The sequence below is a fragment of the Sorex araneus genome, chromosome 4, assembly GCF_027595985.1.
Source record: "Sorex araneus isolate mSorAra2 chromosome 4, mSorAra2.pri, whole genome shotgun sequence".
NCBI lineage: Eukaryota > Metazoa > Chordata > Mammalia > Eulipotyphla > Soricidae > Sorex > Sorex araneus.
Window position 1 is genome coordinate 177,968,809 of NC_073305.1, and position 21,256 is coordinate 177,990,064.

The 21,256-nt window shown below is 52.7% G+C and overlaps 1 protein-coding gene across 1 annotated transcript in view; it reads left to right on the forward strand.

Annotated features, from left to right (window-relative positions):
* MTHFD1L (methylenetetrahydrofolate dehydrogenase (NADP+ dependent) 1 like) overlaps nucleotides 1-21,256 on the forward strand; it is a 193,214-nt gene that overhangs the window by 129,371 nt on the left and 42,587 nt on the right. Inside the window, exons 23-25 of the mRNA XM_055136619.1 lie at nucleotides 982-1,082; nucleotides 2,070-2,247; nucleotides 20,633-20,740. Of these exons, the coding sequence (XP_054992594.1) occupies nucleotides 982-1,082; nucleotides 2,070-2,247; nucleotides 20,633-20,740 (387 nt within the window). The remainder of the gene's footprint in view (nucleotides 1-981; nucleotides 1,083-2,069; nucleotides 2,248-20,632; nucleotides 20,741-21,256) is intronic.

Here is a 21,256-nt window from a genome sequence, read left to right on the forward strand (position 1 = left end):
TTGTTGGGACCCAGGTCACCGTTGCCTGCAGCTGAAAATGAGAGCTTGGGGGCCAGAGAGATGGTCCAACCTTTCACTTGCCTTGCATGTGACTGACCCAGCTTCAGTCCCCAGCACCCCGTAGGGTCCCCCAAGCTGAGCCAGGGGTGATTCCTCAGCACAGCCAGGAGCCAGAAGTAAACCCTGAGCCCTCGTGGCCAGAAACCAAAAATAAAAGAAAATTGGTGAATCCATCCCTCACCATTGTTTTCTTCCAAACCTGCTGCACTCATCTCAGGAAAGAGCTGGAACAAAGGAAAAATTCAGTCGTTGAGATCTTTCCAGAAATGACTTGGGCTTCGTCTACGGTTCCTCCCTCCTGCTCCATCAGAGCAGAGGCTTTCATTTTGAAAGTGGGGGAGAAAGCCTGATATTGATGATTCGCAATTGACTTTATCACTTGCGGAGACGCCCTTTCTGGCTGCAGTACCTCCGAACTCCTACAGGTGGCACCAGGGAACTGAGCAGCAAGGCGGGACCCTTCCGGGCCCTCCTGGGGCCTCAAGTCTTCCTGTCCACCCACCTCTAGAGGACCTGCACAGTTGGCTAGTCGCTTGACTCCAGTCCCAAATGTGCTCCTGGACACACACACACACACACACACACACACACACACACACACACAATTTTAGAATTGAGTTGGAAAATGAGCCTTGGCAATCAATAGATCAATAGCCATCTTTTACCAAGAGCAAAACGTGAGTCCAGAGAGCTCCCTGGGCGGAGTCCCAGCCTTGCCTGCAGAAGCCTGAGTCCAGACCTCAGCACTGAGTGGTCCCCCAGTACCACTGAGTGTGACCCCCCCCCAAACAAACACAAACAAAAACAGCTTCTTGGACAACCAAGAGAGCAAACCTGGAAACTGGCCCCACCGGGGGCCCGGCCGGTTGAGGTTAGCAGGTTTGTTGGAAGGCAATCCACAAGGCTCCCGTTTTCTTCCAGAACATTCCGCTGGTGGCGGCCGGCTGCTGTAACCTCCAAAAGCAAATCCAGATAGCTCAGCTCTTCGGGGTTCCCGTTGTCGTGGCTCTGAATGTCTTCAAGTAAGTCCAGTGTCAGCCGCCGCTACGGCGTGTGGCGCTGCATCGAGGCTGTCTCGGAGTCGGTGGGTCTTTACTCCGTGTTAAAGCCCGCAAGACACACCACGGGCTGCTCATTCTGCGGGTTTGGATCATTTCTGACGGGCAGAAACTTCTGGGGTGTTCTTAGGGGGTCAGTCCTTAGAGTGAGTCACCACTTTCTTGCCTTCCCACCCTCTCCCTCCAATTCCCAGATTATTGCTGTCGGAAAGACACCTCGGAGATCAAAGGGATGGATTATAGAATTCCCTCGATAAAAGCCTTAATGACCTGGAAACTTGCATGGGATTGGAGAGGAAGTTGTGTTTCCCAGCTCCCTCCCTCCTCTGAGTCTGATTTCTTGAAATCCGCCGTAACCACATTTGATGCTTGAAACCTATTGTGCGTTAGGGTGCCGAGTTCCGTCTATAAACGATTTGTGTTTCTTTTTTAAAAAATAAAATAAAGGACCAGAGCAATAGTACAGCAGGCAGGGCATTTGCCTTGTATGCAGCCAGTCCAGGTTCGATTCCCAGCATCCCATATGGTTCCCCTGAGCACCGCCAGGAGTAATTCCTGAGTGCATGAGCCAGGAGTAACCCCTGTGCATCGCCGTGTGTGACCCAAAAAACATTGTCATTGTCATCCCGTTGCTCATCGATTTGTTCGAGCGGGCACCAGTAACGTCTCTCATTGAGAGACTTATTGTTACTGTTTTTAGCATATCCGATACGCACAGGTAGCTTGCCAGGCTCTGCCGCGCGGGCTCCATACTCTCGGTAGCTTGCCGGGCTCTCCGAGAGGGGCAAAGGAATCAAACTCGGTTCGGCCGCATGAAAGGTGAACGCCCAACCGCTGTGCTATCGCTCCAGCCCACCCAAAAAGCAAATAATAATAATAATAAATAAATAAATAAAATAAAACACATTCAGTGAAGACAGATGCCAACCCACTGCCCTTGTTCCTCCCCAGAACCGACACCCGTGGCGAGATCGACCTGGTGTGCGAACTGGCCAAGCGGGCGGGCGCCTTTGACGCGGTGCCCTGCTACCACTGGTCCATGGGCGGCAAGGGCTCGGTGGACCTGGCGTGGGCCGTGCGAGGAGCCGCAAATAAAGGAAGTCGTTTCCAGTTCCTGTACGACCTCGAGGTAAGAGCCGCCTCCGTGTTGGGGTTCGAGGGCGCTGGGCAGGGTCTGCAAGATAAAGGAAATTCTGGAGAGGCTCCTGGTCTTGTGGCTGCGCCCAGGGCCGCTGGTCCGGCCCCTCACCCGGGTCTGCGCCCTCGGAAGGTGACTCACCCTCCACGTCAGGCCAGCGAGGCGGTTCGGCAGCTAACTTTCTGGGTTTGTGCAGAAAGGAGACTTTGGGGGTGCCCGGGCAGAGGGGCCTCGTAAGCGGTGCTCAGGGGGAAAGGAGTTTGTCTCCAATGCTGCAGGCTTGGGTGAACCCCCAGCACCCTGGAGAGTCCCGAATACTGCCAGGAGCAAGCCCTGAACACAGCCATGTGTGACCCTGAACTCCACCCCTCCCCCAAATACAAGTGGTGGCAGGAGGAGGGGGGCATATGCAGGGCTGAATTCGGTCCCCTGGGACGTCTGCACAACCCCGTAAGTGTGGGGAGCCCGTGGGCGTTCGTATCCTTGTCTCTTGCTTCTGTAACTTTCCGTCCTCCTTGTGGTTGGAATTCGGGGGTTTTTACTTTTGTTACTGAGCCACTGTGAGCTGGACCCTTACAGAGCTGCTCCTGATTAGGGTTCAGTCGCACCCTGTTCCAACACCCGCCCCTCCCACCCCAGCCTGCCTCCATAGCAGGCGCTTTTCTCTCTCTGTCTCTCTCTGGTTCTGTCTCTGTGTCTCTCACTCTCCGTCTCTCTCACTTTCTCTCTGTCTCTGTCTCTCTCTGTTAAGCTCTGTCTCTCTGTCTCTCTGACTTTCTCTGTTTCTCTCTCTCTGTCTCTGTGTTTCTCTGTCTCTATTTCTCACTCTCTCACTTTCTGTCTCTGACTCTATCTCTGTCTCTCTGTCTCCCACTCTGTCTCTGTGTTTCTCTGTCTCTATCTCTCACTCTCACTTTCTCTGTCTCTGACTCTATCTCTGTCTCTCTGTTTCTCTGTCTCTGTCTCACTCTGTCTCTCATTTTCTCTATTTCTCTCTCTGTTTCTGTCTCTCTGTGTCTCTGTCTCTCTCAGTCTCTATCTCTCACTCTCTAATTCTTGCTCTGTTTCTCTCTGTCTCTCTCACTCTGTCTCTGTTTCTCTCTGTCTCTCACTTTCTCTCTGTCTGTCTGTCTCTCTGTCTCTCTCTCCTGGCTGGACTTTAATCAGGGTGACATGACATCGGCCATGGTGGCTGCTGGGGTGGGCGTCCACGTCTGTGCCATCACCTCCCCACGCCCCCGCCACCCCCACCCTCTGGCTCTGGGGGGCTGATGTCACTGCATCCTGCCCAGCTGTCAGGTCTTGGGGGCCTTGTTCACTCCCTGTCTCCCCCGTCCCGGCCACCTCACAGGCTGCCATGTTCTGGGGGCCTCAGGAGCCACATGTTTCATTCTCCCCTGGAGGCCGGCCAGCCCAGGTCAGGGCCCAGCTACTGCCGTTTCTGGGGGCACCTCCACTGCGTCTTCGGAGAGTGGATGGGCCGGCGGTCTCCCCGGGCCTGTCTCCTAAGGGCACTGACCCCTTTCCCTGGCGCCCTCTCGCTAGGGACTGGGCCCTCACCCAGACCTCGGGGCAGCGTGGCCTCCGCGGCCATCCGTGGTGTGGCGTGTCCACTCTGGTCCGCGTGTGCTCCCTTCTGGAGAGGAATGTAGCTGGTGGGTCCGTTTGTTCTTCTCAGAGGCTTGCTCGTTTGTTCCTTGAGCAGCTGCGGCCACGGGGCTTGATTCTGCTCATCGGCTACTAGAAACAGCTTCTTGGCACCTGTGTGTGCGGCTGTCTCCTGTGTAGCCCAGAGAGCTCCTTGCCTTGCCTGGATGCCAGGCTGGGCTTAGCGCCGCAGCGCTGCAGAAGAACAAAACCAAACACTGTTTAAGAGGACCAGATGGGAGTGATAGTCCAGCGCAGACGGCGTTTGCCTTGCACGCGGCCAACCCAGGTTCGATCCCCGGCATTTCGTGTGATTGATTCCCTGAGCACTGCCAGGAGTAATTCCTAAGTGCCGAGCCAGGAGTGTCCCCTGAGCATCGCCAAGTGGGACCCAAAAAGCCAAAAGCAAGAAGCCAAACAAAACAAATCCCTAGAGTGCGGTCAACACTGGGTACGTCAGAAGTGGACCGGTCAGTGGTCTGGTCTGTTTATGGCCATCGCCGGACGTGGCCATCTCCATCCGTGCTCTGCAGCCCAGCTCTGGTTCCCAGTAGCCCGTGGTTGTGGGCAGGTCAGCCCTCTGGCCAGTGGCTGTTCTCCTGCACCCTTGCCGCCGTGGGCACCTGTGCCTCACCATCCAGCCTTCCTCTCCTGTTTCGGTGACCCAGAGCTGCAGCACGAGGCGGGAGAGGCCAGGAAGCGTCCACTGCCGCCCGCCACGGCACTGCCCAAAGTGTGACCTGTCGGTGAGCTCCTAGTCCAGGGCGGGCCTGCTGGGGACCCAGCATGCTGGGACTCTGCACGGCCAACTCTAGTTCTCGTCCCTGCAAGCTGCGGCTGCTGAAAATCTGTTGTTACAGACACTGTCTGACCCGGCCAGGGGCTGGCATGCGGGGTCTCTCTCACCGGCCTGAGTGGTCCTGCAGAAACAGTCATGGGCCAGGGGCACAGTTCAGGGGGCTGTCGCAGGCTCTGCCTGCCGCTGGCCCGCTCTGATGCCCCTGAGTGTCCCGCCCCTGAAAACACACATGCACACACACATGCACACATGCACGCACACCCCCGCCCCTCCAAATTTCAGTACTTTGCTCACCATGGAATGGGGTTGGGATGCAGCTTACAGGGGCCGTATCTAGGGGACCCTTCTGGAATGCAAAGGTCGTGCCGACAGGTACAAAGCCACCATATGATGGGCACTGTGGGCGCCCAGGAGTAGTGGCTTGTTGGAAAGAGAGGGTTTGGGAATGAAGTAAAGGGTATGTGAGAGTGTGTGTGTGTGTGTGTGTGTGTGTGTGTGTGTGTGTGTGTGTGTGTGTGTGTGTGTGTGTGTGTTTTGCCAGGGATCATACAAATCAAATCAATCACAATCACAATATCCCGCTAATCACCGATTTCTCGGCGGGCTCAGTAACATCTCATTTCGTTCTTTCCCTGAGATCTTAGAAGTCTATTTCGACTTGGCCCTCCTAACAATGATCATACACCGTGTTACTTTCTTTTCACCTGCTGGACAATCTCCCATCTGTCCCTCAGCAAGCACCGGCGCTACTGTATTTCGTCTAATACATCACACTTTTTTTTTGGGGGGGGCTGGGTTTTTGGGTCGTCCCTGGTGGTACTTGAGGGACCCTGTATTGAACTAAGGTTGGCCTTGCGTACAGTTCCCCGTGCTCCGATCCCCAGAACTGCGTGGGTCTAAGACTCTGGGATCAGCCACGCTTGCTGCCGCCTCTTGCTGCAGCCCCAGGCCACCCCAGGGAACGCACTCCGCTCTCCCCGACTGTGGTGGTACCCCAAATGCCACCGAGAACATTGCGGGGCGGGTGGGGGAGGGGGTTCAAAGCTGGAGACACTCCGAGCTGAGGACACAGTGGCTTTTGAATGGAAAGTAGAAATCACCTCACAGGGGAGAGAGGTGGGCCAGAGCCCTAGTACAGCTGGTGGGGCACTTGCCTGGCACACACCTGACCCAGTTTTGATCCCGGCATTTCACGTGCTCCCCCATGCACTACATACAAAAAGTAATTCCTGAGTGCAAAACCAGGAGTGACCCCTGAGCATCACCAAGTATGGCCCAAAAAGAGAAGTGGAGGCTTCTGGGTGGATGTCAGGGTGACAAACACAAAGAAAGTGGGGGGGGGGCGTTCTTTGTGGGTACAAAGGGGAGGGATTTCGGTTGTTGGGTCACACTTGGAAATGCTCAAGGGTTATTCCTAGCTCTGCACTCGGGAGTCATTCCTGGTGGTGGCTCAGGGGATCATATGGGGTGCCAGGGATCGAACCTGGGTCTACTGCATGCAAGGCAGGCATGTTCTCAGCCCACTGAGCTGAGACTCTCTTAGATTCCTCCCTTGAGCAAGGAAAGCTTTGAAGAAGGGGATGAGGCTGCTGCCCGGGAGCTCTGGGCCGAGCTTCCCGGGAAACTGCCCCTCAGACAGTTCCGAGGCGTCACACAGAGCCACTTCCGACTCCGAGCCCAGAGGCAGCTGTGTTGTTCTGACCCATTGTTTAAGAAAGTGGAGAGACCAAAAGGAAGGGAAGGAGATGGGAAGGAGCAGGGGGCGCTTCCTGTGCCTGTGCCCCAGGCCGGCGGGAAGTAAGCGCCTCCTTCTGTCAGGACCCGCTAGTGTCCTCACAGCCCCCTGCAGAAGCCTTCAGAGCCACCTCCCAGCATGGAGGCTGCCCGAGCCCAGGTGCTGCCTACGCCCTCATGGCCCAGCACATGTGGTACCCGAGCACATGTGTCGCCTGCATCTCCCCTCTTGGGATGTGGACTTTCGTGCTTTCCTGTCTAATGCTGAGACGTGTGTAGGGGTTCTCTCCACCCCCGGAGAAGCCCGGGTTTTCTCTCTCTCTCTTTTTTTTTTTTTTTGCTTTTTGGGTCACACCTGGTGATGCACAGGGGTTACTCCTGGCTCTACATTCAGAAATCACTCCTGGCGGTGCTCAGGAGGACCGTACGGGATGCTGGGAATCGAGCCCAGGTCAGCTGCATGCAAGGCAAAAGTCCTACCCGCTGTGTTATTGCTCCAGGCCCGCCCAGGTTCTCTCTTGAGCACGTCACTCTCCATTCTCTCCCACTTCCTCTCCCTCCTTAACTTCAAAACCTCTGAATCTAAACTATAATTATTTTTTTAAAAAAGCCACCTTCCCGCTCCTGACTTTTTCATTTATAATTTTCATTTATAATTTATAAAGACAACAGCCTTTGCTGTTGTCGAGGATTGCAGTGTCGGTCCTTGGGCTGGGGGGTGAGGGTGTACAGGCTAAGCCAGGAGACCAGCTAAGGTGGATCGGCAAGTACAGACACACCGTGCTCTGCCCTGCAGCCTGAGAATGCGTAGCCCTGAGTTCTTAAAACGGAGGCTCCGAGCAGGCGAGGTGCCCACCCCACACGATGGACGGGACACTGCCTAGAGGTAGACCTTGTGGGGGGGGGGGCGGCAGAATAGAGGCCAAATATCTAACACCTCCCAGTTAGGCCAAGTTAGCTCGTCTCTCTCTCAGCCTGGCTTCTTCATAGAAGTGTCTTACAGGAAGACCGACTTCACCTAGTCTCCAGGGGAGCCGAATGGAATGTCTTGAAGCATAAAATTCAGGGCCTGAGAGATAGTTCTGGTGTTTGATTCGTGCATGCCCCCCGCAGTGCAATCCCTGATGCCACAGATGATTCCCCCACCCCTCAGCAGGAGCGGGCCCTGAGCACAGAGCCCTGAGGAAGGCCTAGAGCACTGCCAGGTCGGGCTCAGCCACACACACACACACACACACACACACACACACACACACACACACACACACACACACACACACACACACACACACACACACACACACACACACACACACACACACACACACACACACACACACACACACACACACACACACACACACACTTCAATTCAGCGTTAAAGACATTTCTCCTGTCAAGTTCACAGGTACCTTTGTTGGTCTTGGATTCAGAGCAGCAGTCTGGGCCAGGGCCCTGCTACATGAAGCGCCTTCGGCTAACCTTCTCCCTGGGAACTGGGAGCCCGGGGCAATGCCATCGAAAGGCAACCACTTTCTCAAAACACAAGTCGGGTGTTTGTTCCATCAGGAGTTAAGGTCAGGAAGCGTCTCCTTACCCGGCCTTTCTCCTGGCAGACATTCCGAGGTGAAACCTTGACAGCAAGACTGCTAGTGAGTGTTTGTTTTTGTTCAAAGGGCCTTCCTGTTCTTTGTGGGAAGCCCTTCTCTTGATCACCGCGGGGGCTGGATGAAGGGAGAGCAAAACAGAGCAGGGAGACCCAGCCTGGGTTTCTGAACTGTTGTACTTTCACTGCCCGTGTGTTTCCCGGTCTTCTCCGGGCCCTTTAAGATAGGGCAAGGGGGTTGGGGGGCTCTTGAGCAATTGTTTCTTAAATATTCAGACAATATTTGCAAGTCAATGGTGGAGTTCTGGGTTATTTTTAATTGAACTCCTGGCATTTTCCTGCTAAGAAGGTCAAATTTTTTATGGAGACGTTACTGGTGCCCACTCGAGCAAATCGATGAACAGTGGGACAACAGTGCTACAGTGCAGCTTATTTATTTATTTATTTTATTGAATCACCGCGAGATACATTTACAGAGCTTTCATGTTTGCATTTTGGTCATACAGTGATCAAATATCCATCCCTTCCCCCGTGCACATTTTCCACCACCCAAATCCCCAGTATCCCCCACCCCCATCCTAACCCTTCCCTGCCCATGGGGCAGACAATTTCCACAATACTCTCTCTCTCTACTTTGATTACATTCAATATTTTGACACCGGTCCCACCATTATTATTTGGAATTTTCCCACCACCACTCAAACCTGCCAAAAAGATAGTACGAGACAATTTGTTTTGTGTTGCTTTTTATGAATGAAGCTCAAATTTTAAATCATTAAAATGCATTGGAGCATGGGGCCGGGAAGAAAATACAGCAGGTAACGGAGAGAGCTTGCTTGAGCGGAGCCGACAGGCACCCTGGGTGCTCCCCAGAGCCCTGCCAGGAGTGATCCCTGAGTGCAGAGCCAGGAGTAAGCCCTGAACACTGCTGGGTGTGGCCCAGAGAACAAAAGTAAAAAAATAAAATTCACCGGCAGAATTATCTGTGTGTAGGTGGCTGGAGCGATAGCACAGCGGGTAGGGCATTCGCCTTGCACACGGCCGACACAGGTTCGGTTCCTCCTTCCCTCTCGGAGAGCCCGGCAAGCTACCGAGAGTATCCCGCCCACACGGCAGAACCTGGCAAGCTACCCGTGGCATATTTGATATGCCAAAAACAGTAACAAGTCTCACAATGGAGACGTTACTGGTGCCCGCTCGAGCAAATCGATGAGCAATGAGACAGTGATACAGGTATAGGTAGTGATTTGTTTTACGGTGCTAGGGATCGAACCCAGGGCCTCACACATGCGAAGCAAGTGCTCTGCTGAGTTACATCCCCAACCCTTTTTCTTTAAAAAAAAAAAAAATCAACTTGATTTACATTTCCTTCCCCCTTTTGCTGTGGGGTGGTGGGTGACCAGCGAGTGGGCGGGGTGGAGGAATAGGTGGGGCCACGCTCACATACTTGGCCAGGGGCTTTGGATTGTGTTGTCACTAGACCAGGGTGCACGCATGTTTTTTTCACTTGTGTTCTGCCATGGCACGGGCGTGCTGCTTTGCAGACATCAGGTGGCGTGGGCCGGAGACCTCACATTCATGGCAGTCCCTGGGATTCGCAAATATTTGAACAGAACCACTGGCACTTGGCATGTGGGCGGCACAGGGGGTCCAACTCGTGGCCTCGTGCTTGCAAGGAGCGTCTGAGCCCTCCCCGGCCCCGGGCCCACTAAGGCTCTGTCCCACGGACTCTCCAGGGCCAGTCAAACAAGAGACCCTGTGGTGAGGTGAGAAAGAGCTTTGGTGGCAAACAGCAGCGGTTTGGGCCACGGTTGTCCTCAGCAGCCTTTGTGTCTGGGAAAACAGGGAAGGAGGGATGGCTTGAGAACAAACAGCGGATTCCTTCGGTGAACTCCTTCCTGGCTGTGCCCCCGAGGCTCAGCTTATCTGCAAACCTAAACAAAGGAGACACTCCAGCCTTATCTGGCCTTATCTTCCGGGCAGGGTCGGCCAGCGGCAGCCTCCTTCCTTGTCTGAGGCTTGGCCCTTCCGCCTCTATTTCTCTGGGTCAGGTGTAGGCCTCTTGGTGCTTGTTTTGTTTGGAATCATGGCAGGATTTTCTGTTTTTCAACCAGTTCTGTGGCTCACGGTCCATTCGCACTATATGATAGGATGTTTCTGTTTGGTTTGGGGACCCCACCCAGTTATACTCCAGACTTACTCCTGGCTCTGCACTCGGGGATCAGTCCTGGTGATGCTCCGTGTACCATATGGGATGCCAAGGGTCAGACCCCACTGTGCTATCACTTCAGCTCCCGGTAGGGTTGTTGGGTTGGGTTTTTTTTTTTTTAATTGAATCACCGTGAGATAATTGCAAAGCTTTCTTGTTTGAGCTTCAGCCATACAATGATCGAACACCCATCCCTCCACCAGTGCACATTTTCCACCACCGATGTCCCCAGTATCCCCCCCTCTCCCCATCCCAGTCCTCCCCCTGCCTCTATGGCAGATAACTTCCCCAATAAACTCTCTACTTTGGGGCATTAAAGTTTACTCAAATTTTCCAGCCACCATGCAAGCCTGCCTGTCAGGGGCAGACGCTAGATAATTTATTTTCTGTTGCCCACTTTGAATAGGAGAATGCTTCTGGCATTCTAAGATTGCAAATGGTTGGGGTCCCGAGACATCTCTGTAGGGCGCTAATCCATTTTGGGATTCAATTGGCATCCCTGGACCAGGGCCTTGCTTCTGGGAGCTTGTGGTCGCTGTGGTTTCATCTGCAGTAGCGGGTTTTAGTAAAAGAATTCTAAAGGGCTGAAATGACAGTACATGGGTAAGGTGCTGACCTGGCACGCAGCCAACTCAGGTTCAACCCTCAGTATCCCATATGGATCCCCTGAACCCACTAAGAGTCATTCCTGAGTCCAGGAGTAACCCCTGAGCATCACTGGGTGTGCCCACCCCCCCACCCCCGAATTAAATTTTAAACACTTAAAATGATATGGGTACCTGTGTGTGTGTGTGTGGGGGGGGGTGTTATATATCTTATAGCCTACTTCTCCCTCTGGGAGAGCCTGGCAAACTCCCCGTGGTGTATTCATATGCCAAAACCAGTAACAATGATGGGTCTCATTTCCTTGACCCTGAAAGAGCCTCCAATGCGGCACCGTTTGGAAGGACGAGTAAAGAGAGGCTTCTAAAATCTCAGGACTAGGAAGAGTGGAAACGTTACTGAGACCGCTCGAGAAATTTGATGATCAATGGGATGATGATGATGATGATGATGATGATGATGATGATGATAATTTTATATATATAGTGGTATTGTTAAAAAGAAAATTATTCCAGGGATAACACTGTCTCTCTGGCTATGGCCTTGTCTTCTGTGCCCTCTGGGACCTCCTTGCTCTCCCCTTCCTGTCCACAGGTCCTTCATTTGCCTTTCCCACTGACCCTCTCTTCACCAGGGAATGTTCTAGAAAGCCACCCCTGAGGCATTTCTCTTTCTCATTGGCTCTCTCAGTCTTGTTGCTGCGCGTGCACGTCCTCGGCCCTGAGCCCCTTCTCCGTGACACATCTCCAGGCTCCCCCGTCTCTCCCCGCTGTGATGCTCTCCGGCCGGAAGGAGCTTTGAGGAGGGGCCAAGTCTGGTCTCTGTTTCAGACATGCAGGCCGCAAGGCTTCCTGCTATTTGGACGCTTTCTTCCACCGTGAAAAATGGAATGTTGTGGTGGTAGAAGTTTCTAGAAAGAACTGTTTCACTTGAAAGTATGGGCCAGTGCAGGAAGAGTGAGTCTGGACAGTCCAGGAGCTCTCCTCCTGCCCTCTCCTTCCAGCCCCTGCCGACCCGAGTTCTGGGACAGGGGCTATTTTGTGACGGAAGCCGGACAGTCTGTGTGGCCCTGCCGGGCCTTCCCCGGCATCTGTGAATAGTCAGTTGTGCACCGCGGGAGTTACCAACGTTGGCCCTGTAGATAAGGGACAGTCTACACTGGTAATCCTCACCGTGAAGGGGAACAGGTGTGCAAGGAGCTATTGGACCTGAAGCAAGGATGGGAGAAACAGTCTGAGGGGCCCGAGTGAGCACCGCAGGCTCCATGAGTGAGACCACCAAGGTGGGGACACGCAGCTCTGCAAAGCCTGTCAGACCAGTGGGCTGGAGATAGGCAAGGGGCTGAGCACTCACCTTGCACTCGGCCCAGACGTTCCATCTCCGGCATCCTGTGTGGTCCCCTGAGCCCCGCCAGGAATGATCCCTGAGCACAGAGCCTGGGGTAAGCCCTGAGCACTGCCAGGTGTGGCCCAAACAGCTCTCTCTCGCTCTCTCTCTCTCTCTCTCTCTCTCTCTCTCTCTCTCTCTCACACACACACACACACACACACACACACACACACACAGCTCTGTCATTTACCACTTAGAAGTCAAGTCCCCTGTCAGATTTGGAACCAGATCACTGGGCTAGACTTTGTTTTTTGGTTTTTGGTATGGGCGATGCTCAGGGTTTAGTTACTCCCGGCTCTGCATTCAGGAATCACTCCTGGCAGTGCTCAGAGGACCATATGGGATGCCGGGGATTGAACCCAGGTCGGCTGCATGCAAGGCAAAAGCCCTACCCGCTGTGCTATCACTCCAGCCCCTTTTTTGTTTCTTTTTTTTTTTCTTTTTTCTTCTCTTTAAACATTGTCTTTCTCACACCCATGGCGCAGTGACGACCTAGGAACTGCCTTATCAGGTTGTTCTTCACCTGTATCTTCAATCCAAGGGATAGGTTTGCTGAAGGGATTGTGTTATAGCAAGAGTCCTGAGAAAACTATTTATTTTCATATGCTGTTAGATGGAGGGTGGTTATATAAGGGTCACTAAGTCGATTTGGGCACAGCTAACAAAGTAAATCTTGGCTTCAGTCCCTCTCAGGACTAATTTCATTAGTCAGTAGCAAGCGGTACAAGTGGCTGATGTCTGGGGTTTTATTTTTGATGTCTGGTTATTGTCAGGACATTCGTCATCTTTGGCTGTTTAGCAGCAGAAACGCTTTAGGTTTGGTTTTTTAAATTTTTTAATTAATGTAATTGAATCAGACTGAGATTCACAGTTACAAAGTCGTTCATGATATGACTGTGTTTCAGTCATATAATGTTCTAGTGACATCTCCCACCGCAACCAGTGTCCCCAATTACCCAGTTACTCTCCCCTGCCAATGCCTCCCTCTATGGCAAGCACTTGTCTTCTCTCTCCCTCTCTCTCTCCCTCCCCCCACCACTGTCTGTGTCTGTATCTCTGTCTCCCTTCCCCCAATCCCCCCTCCTCTGTCTTCAGTTTATTATTTTTTTTAATGGACATAGGAAGTGTCTGGTATATTTCCTGGTTTCTCACTAGCGGAGTTCCATCTCAGTTTTTTCCTGCTTGCACAAATTCCAGATGGCTCAGCAGCACTGATCTCTGATTTGGGGCATCCTGGTGTGCAGTACAGATACTGAAAGGTCAGCAGGAGTATCCCTGAGGAACCTTTAATGATGGGAGGGGGAGGTCAGGGGCGTGAGCAAGGGGCCTTACTGACCTGGCTTGGGGCAGTGGCACGGCAGCAGTGCTGACGGGCTTCGCCCTGGGTGGTCGTGGGCTGTGGTACGTGTCTCGTGCATCCTCATCTTCCGGGGTGGCATCGCTGTGTCTGCATGAACTCACAAAACCCGTAAGGCTCTTGCCTTGCACACACGTGACCTGGGCCAGTTCTCAGCCCTGCTCAGGGCACCCCAAGCACCACCAGCACTGATTCCTGAGCACGGAGACTGGAGTAAATCCGGAGCACTGTTGGGTGTGAGCCAGAAACATAAACAAGCGGCAGAGAGAGTGCAGGGGGTAAAGGTGCTTGCCTTGTACGCAGTCTACCCCAGTTCAATCCCCAGCACCGCTGAGGGTCCCCCAGACGCCACCAGGAGTGAGGCCTGAGCTCAGAGCCAGGAGGAAGCCCTGAGCACCCTGTCAGCGTGAGTGAAAGCAGATTTCTCTGCACTGGTGGGCTCCTCAGAATTGTGTGAAAGATTCTCGAACAAAACTCAGTAGGTGAAAAGTTAGAGTTTTGGGTTTTTTTTCTTTTTTTTTTTTTGGTTTTTGGGTCACACCCGGTGATGCACAGGGGTTACTCCTGGCTCTTCACTCAGGAATTACCCCTGGCGGTGCTCAGGGGACCATATGTGATGCTGGGATTAGAACCGGGGTCGGCCGCGTGCAAGGCAAACGCCCTACCTGCTGTGCTATCGCTCCAGCCCCGAAAATTTAGAGTTTATTGTGCAAATGGAGGTAGAGGGGCCGGGTCCCTCCGCAGATGTCCAGCCTCTCCTGCACCCAAGGACATCACCAGCCCTACCCCACACCGCCTACTCACCTCCCGTGAATGACGGCCAGGTCCCGAGCTGACCCATCCCGTGAACGATGTCCCCGCCTTGTCCCCGGCCACGCCATGTGTGCGAGACCCCCGTGCCTGTTCTCTGCTCCTGTGTGGGTCTCTGTGGGCTGCCTGGACAGGCCCCGTTTCCGGGGCGCACAACCCTGCCCGAGAGAGGAGTGCAGAGAACGCCGCTCAAGGGGGATGAGATGGGGCTGGGGGCTGCCTTTATTAGCTGCCAGATTCCCCCCACCAGCCACGCCATTATCTGTTCCCTTGGGCTTTCCTGTTTCCCGGGTGGAGATTTGAAGTGACCTGGTGCTCCACACTTCCACTCCTGCTGGCTCGGCCCCCAAACAGAAAAAGCCTGGTGACACCCTCTAGCCCCCACTCAGAACATGATTTCTGAGCTCTGGACCACATGGATCACACAGTGGTGACCCTCGTGGTCCACACAGGGGCCACACGGCCATCGTCACGGGAGCAGACAAATCCAGGGAGGGGACCGGGTGGAAGCAGACAGAAGGGGCCACTGTCTTTCCCAGCTCTCCTGCCCCACCTCGGCCTCTTAGCTAGAGCTAGAGGACACAGTGTCCTCAGAGATGACTTTCCTGACAGTGCAGGGCTATTGCTCATGAACGCTGTGCATTCTAGAAATATCCACCAGCATCCTGCTAACTCTTTCTTCCTAAAAAAGGGTTGCTCCGTGCAGCACATTGATTGGTCAACAGAGATCTTTCTAATTTGAGCATCACGTCGATGAGAAGGACTTGGGCACCCGTCAGCATACATTCTTAGTTCCTCCTTTTCCCTGGCCGGTCCATCCAGAGACCCAGTGGGGGCCCCCCCACATCCCAATTGCCAGGTACCATTTCTTCTTTATGAGGGTGTGTACCTCTGGTAACACTGGATTAATCACTGAAGTCCACTAAGTGAACAAGAGTAATACCAGGCAAAGTAAGGAAGACAGTGTTCCCGTTGGGGGGCATTCCCACATTCCCAGCCCATCTTAACTGCACTGAATAGTTTCAGACCCTGGTTGGTTGTGAGTAGTTGTCGGGAGGTGGGATTTGATGGCGCCGCAGAGAAGGGGCAGTGCTGATGAGCGAGTGTATCCGAAAGCCCCCCTCGGGACTGTCTCAGCAAATTTTCACCCCAACTTCCCTGGAATTGTGTGTAACCATTGTTCAGGCGGAATTCACACTTGGTCAGCACGAAACTGGGGATAGGTCGTTCCTTCCCCTTCCCCCAACCCCTGGTGGTTTCTGAAGGGCCTGCTCAGTGCTCTGGGGCCTGAGGAAACTTCACCCTCCACTTGGGTATGGGTCCCTGCAGAATCTCCTGCACAGAAATGACCCTGAGGCCTGGGGAACGTCCAGAGGGGAAGGCACTTACCTGGCACCCTGCTGATCCCATTTGAATCCCCAACGCACCCCACCATAGGGCCATCCCCTGCCCCCGAGCCTCCACCACCAGTGATCTCTGAGCATTACTTAGTATGGCCCCAAACCAACACCTGACTAACAATATAGTCAGGCTGTTCTCTTCCTAGCCTGCCTCAAGTTTGCACTCTCTCTTTCTACTCCATTCTACACGCCCACATCCCGGACCCCGCACAGACCCTCGGGTGCAGACAGGGCACCCCTGCGTGGGGCCGCTTGCATCCAGGCTCTTTCTTCTTCTTTGCTTTTTGGATCACACCTGGTGATGCACAGGGGTTCCTCCTGGCTCAGGCACTCAGGAATTACTCGTGGTGGTGCTCGGGGGTCCATATGGGATGCTGGGAATTGAACCCGGGTGGGTCGCATGCAAGGCAAACGCCCTACCCGCTGTGCTATCGCTCCAGCCCACAGCATCCAGGCTCTTTCTTGACCTCTAGGCATAATCCTGCCCCTGCTTCTTCCTCAGTTTTTCCTTCCGGCCCGATTCCGGCAGGTGGGCCCCGTCCAGGTGTGGCGTCTCTCCCCCTGCTCCGTAGACTCCTGATCCGTCTCCATGTCGGAACTTGGTTCCAGGTCTGTTCCCTAACTCTTGCTGGTGTCGGCCTTGGCCAGCAGCCTCTCGCGGCCAGACCTTGAAGATCCCAGTGACCCCACGACCCCAAGAGCACCCGGACTTGAGCAGAGAGTCTGTCCGGGAACTCCGAGAGTGGACTCTGGAGATTTCCGAGAAGGAGGCTTTGGGTGCAAGGCCTGGAGATCAGAATGTAGGGGCTGGAGAGACCACCTCGCCACCGGCTGCGTGGATGCTTTGTCTGGGGAAGACCCAGGTTCACCCCCCAGCATCGGGTGGCTTCCTCGAGCTCTGCAGGGGCCAGAGAGATAGTACAGTGGGGAGGACGCTTGCTTACTGACCCGGGTTCAATCCCTAGCATCCCGCATGGTCAGCTGAGCATTGCCAGGACTGATCCCTGAGTGCAGAGCTAGGAGTTACTCCTGAGCCCCCAAACCAAATAAATAAATATTTGCAGATACCTTCTCCCACATTCCTCCTTTATTTTTAGCTAGAATGATTTTTTTTTTTTTTTTGGTGGGGGAGGGTGGTTGGATGCTTGGCCACACTCAGCACTGATCAGGGTTTACTCCTGACTCTGCTCAGGGATCACTCCTGGTGGTGGCAGGGAGGATCAAACCAGGAGCAGCTGTGTGCAAGATAAATGCCTGGACCTCTGTACTAGCTCTTCGATCCTGATACACTGGCTTTTCTTACTGCACGAGGTCTTGAAATTTCATATCATCCTAACTGTGAATTGTTTCCTTCAAGGAGGGCTTTTCTGTTGCTTTGTGTCAGAAATCCTTCCCTGCAGTGTTTTAATAATTTATGATGAAAATGGCAATAAAAATTAAGTTTTTGTCGTCTGTGGTATCTAGGTCTTCATCCTCTTCATCATCATCTGCTTGTTGATCCTCTCCTAGCCGACAAGTGTTTACCTGTTAAAAAAATTTTAAATATTTAAAAAATACTAACTTGAAAAAAAAAGAAAAATTGATGGGCCAAGAACCAGAAGTGTTTTCAGTACTTTGGTTGGGATTCCGTTACATCCAGCCGGAACATGAAGCGTCTCCTGCTCTCAGTGCCAGATTATCTCCTCTCCCCTGAGGCCAAGTCTGTCTCCTTTGCTGCAGACCCTCTTCTTATGTCCTCCAGGAAAAGATTTATAAGAATTTACACCTTCCTTTGTTTTATTTGTTAGCGTCCAACCAGTAGTTTCTTTGCCAAAGAACACCTCTACAGTAAAAAAGCAACCAGAATGAACAACACGTTTTAAAGCCCTCAGTTCTCTTGTCTCAAGAGGTCAATCTATCCCTTTCTCTGGTTGGAAGACTCACCTTCCTGTAAATCACTGTCACTGTATCACTGTCATCCCTTTGTTCGTCGATTTATTCAAGTGGGCACCAGTAACGACTCTGTTACACTCAGCCCTGAGATTTTTTTTTAATTTTATTTTTTATTGAATCACTGAGATACAGTTACAAAGTTTTCATATTTGATCCACCACCAAACCCTGCATGCCCCCCTCCCACTCCCCCTCTGCCTGTGTGGCAGACTTTTTTCACTTTACTCTTTCCTTACTTTGATTGCGTTCAATTTTCAACAGGGATCTCACTATCATTATTTGGAGGTTTTCCTCCAACAGTCAGACATGTTGGGTGACATCAATAGATTGTATGTTTTCATTTTTCAGAAAAGGTCGTGCAGCTGCATTAGTGGCCGAGAGGTTCGGAGTTGTCCCAGTCCCACATTCCGGAGCCGTGTTAGTTGCTGCTCATTGTCGCCGGGGCTCCATCTGGAGAAGGCTTACCGGCTGTGCCTCCTCCATCTCAGCCCTGAGATTTTAGCAGCTTCTCCTTACTTGTCTTTCCCAACGATTGGAGGCTCTTTCAGGGTCAGGGGAATGAGACTTATCGTTACCGTTTTGGGCATATTGAATACACCATGGGTAGCTTACCAGGCTCCACCGTGCTGATGGGATACTCTAGGTAGCTTGCCGGTCTCTCAAGAGGTATGCATATATCTTTTACTGTATTTTGGGATATGAGTACACCGTGGGAAGCTTGCAAGGCTCTCCCATGCAGGCAATAAACTCTTGGTAGCTTGTCAGGTTCTCCAAGAGGGAGAACAAGGTTATTACATGTCGCCCAGCTGCTTCCAGGAGCTTGGTCTTATAGTCTCTGGATGTTGGCCGTTGGTGGGATTACACAGCGCCAGGGGCAGTTTGTGGGTGTGGCTGCCAAGCTACTGGAAAATGGGGGATCTGGCTGGAAAAGGCCCAGTCCCCATTCGAGCAGGCTTGGGGATTTTTAGATATTTGGATATTTCCTGTAAATATCCAACATAACTCATGCCATCATGCCATTTAGATGAGTCAGGGGTAAAGTGCATGTGAGACCTGGGTTTGGGCCTCAGCATTGGAAAAAGTAAAAATAAAATAAATACCAGGTCTGCCATTGGCGTTGCCAGGTCGAGTTTTTGAGTCCGGCCAGGAGGGCCTCCATCCATTGGTGGGTGCCCCTTTATCAACATGTGACTCTGCTGCTGTGCACACACCAAGTACACAGGCCAATGTCATGTCTACCCACAGCACAATTCTAGATGATTGTTTTCAAATCCGCTTAACTCAGCATTTCCCAGAGTGGGCAGTGTCGTCTCCTGGGGGCTTCTGGAACAGTCCGGGAGGGTAGTAATAGATTGGGTGCAACTGCGGAAGAGCTGCTCTCTCCTCATTCCCTGAAAGAAGATTTACAGGGGAGTATTGAGCAGTTTTTTTCTAAAAGGAGGGGGCTGTGGAGGGGGGTGCAGAGACGCAGAAACAGTGCAGGGGTGAAGATGCTGGCCTTTTAATCAGCCAACCCACACTGTTCCCGCACTGCATGTGGACCCCCGAGCACCACTAGGGGTAACCCCTGAACACAGAGCCAGGAATAGCTCCTCAGCACTGTTAGGGGTTGCCCAACAAGCAAAGTGAAAAAGCAGGAACCAGTGACCTATTAAGTTTGGGAGCTTTGGCTCAAATGAAGCATCACTTCTTGGCAGGTGTCTTCCTGATCATCTGTCCTTGTTTCTCCCTTTCTGCAGAATTTCTCATAATGTCTCTAAAGTAATAACTCAATTTTGCCTTCACCTTCCCAAAGAGATCCCATCAGCATTATATTGAAATCTTGACATATTCTACTCAGAAATGTATATGTGTGTGTATCTACATATGTGTGTGGATGTATATACATGTGTATATGTATGCATATGAATATATAGCACTGTAGCACTGTCGTCCACCAGTAACGTCTCCATTGTGAGACTTGTTGTTACTGTTTTTGGCATATTGAATACACCACGGGGAGCTTGCCAGGCTCTGCCGTGCAGGCGAGATACTTTCCGTAGCTTGCGGGACTCTCCAAGAGGGGCAGAAGAATTGAACCCAGGTCGACCGCGTGCAAGGCAAATGCCCTACCCGCTGTGCTATTGCTCCAGCCCATGAATATGTGCATATTAATATATGTATTCTTTAATGTTGCTAAGTTTTTTTTGTTTTGTTTTTGTTTTTGTTTGTTTTTTGTTTTGTTTTGTTTGCTTTTTGGGTCACACCTAGCAATGCACAGGGGTCACTCCTGGCTCATGCACTCAGGAATCATCCCTGGCGGTGTTTAGGGGACCATATGGGATGCTGGGATTTGAACCCGGGTTGGCCGTGTGCAAGGCAAACGCCCTACCCGCTGTGCTATCACTCCAGCCCCAATGTTGCTAAGTCTTTGATGGTTCCTACAAGCACCGAGTCTCTGGTACAGTCCTTTGCTCTGAGTCACAGAGCCATTGGGTAGTCTAGCCAGGGAGAGGGCCCGTAGGGCTGAGGCCAGGCTTTGGGGGAGTCCCAGCTTCCCTCCCCAGAGCACCACATGACCCCCTGAGCACGGCCAGACCCCCATGTATGGCCCCAAAATAAATAAAAAGTGTGGCATAAATAACAGTTCTGCTAAATGCCACGATGATGGATAAAAATCAATAAGCTGGATAAGCACCCTCCAGATGGACTTCCTGTCTAGCCCTGCCTGCTTGCTAACTGACCTCTGATTGGGAGATGCTCCAAGCTTCCATGGCAGCAAAGAAAAGACTGCTCATTTCCCAGCCCATGGCTGCCAGGGGGGGTTTTCAGCCGTCACGGGACAGTTCACAGAGCCCGCCCTGCACTCTGGACCGAAACTCACATCCCTGTTGTTCCCTGTGTTTCTCCAGCTGCCAATCGTGGAGAAGATAAGAACCATTGCCCAGACCGTCTACGGGGCCAGGGACATCGAAATCTCTCCGGAGGCGCAGTCCAAAATCGATCGCTACACGCAGCAGGTACAGATGCGGCTTGCCCGGACCGAGGCCACCGTCGGCATTGAGAACGTTCCCCCTGGACTTGAGGAATGGCCTGTGGCCCACGGGCTGGGCGGGGCCAGTTCATGTCAGCCAATGGAAGAGTCCTGAGTAGGCTCTCGGGGACAGGCCAGGGGTGTAGGTACCTGTGTGGTTGTGCATGTACGTGACGTGGCTGCATGTGCTCTGGCTCCTGCTCACCCAGAAATGTCTATAGTGCCCAAGGGTGAGGGCCGTGGAGAGAGAGGCAGACGGCCGCTCCTTGCTTCTGCTTCTTAGCAGGCCTCGATGCCTTTCTTAGCAGGGTGCCAGTAGGCCAGGTGGGGGTGCAGCACCTAAAGAAGAGCTGTGAGGAATTTTCTTTCTTTCTTTTTTTTTTTTTTTTTTTTTGCTTTTTGGGTCACACTCAGCAATGCACAGGGGTTACCAGGGGTTACTCCTGGCTCCTGCACTCAGGAATTACTCCTGGCGGTGCTCAGGGGACCATATGGGATGTTG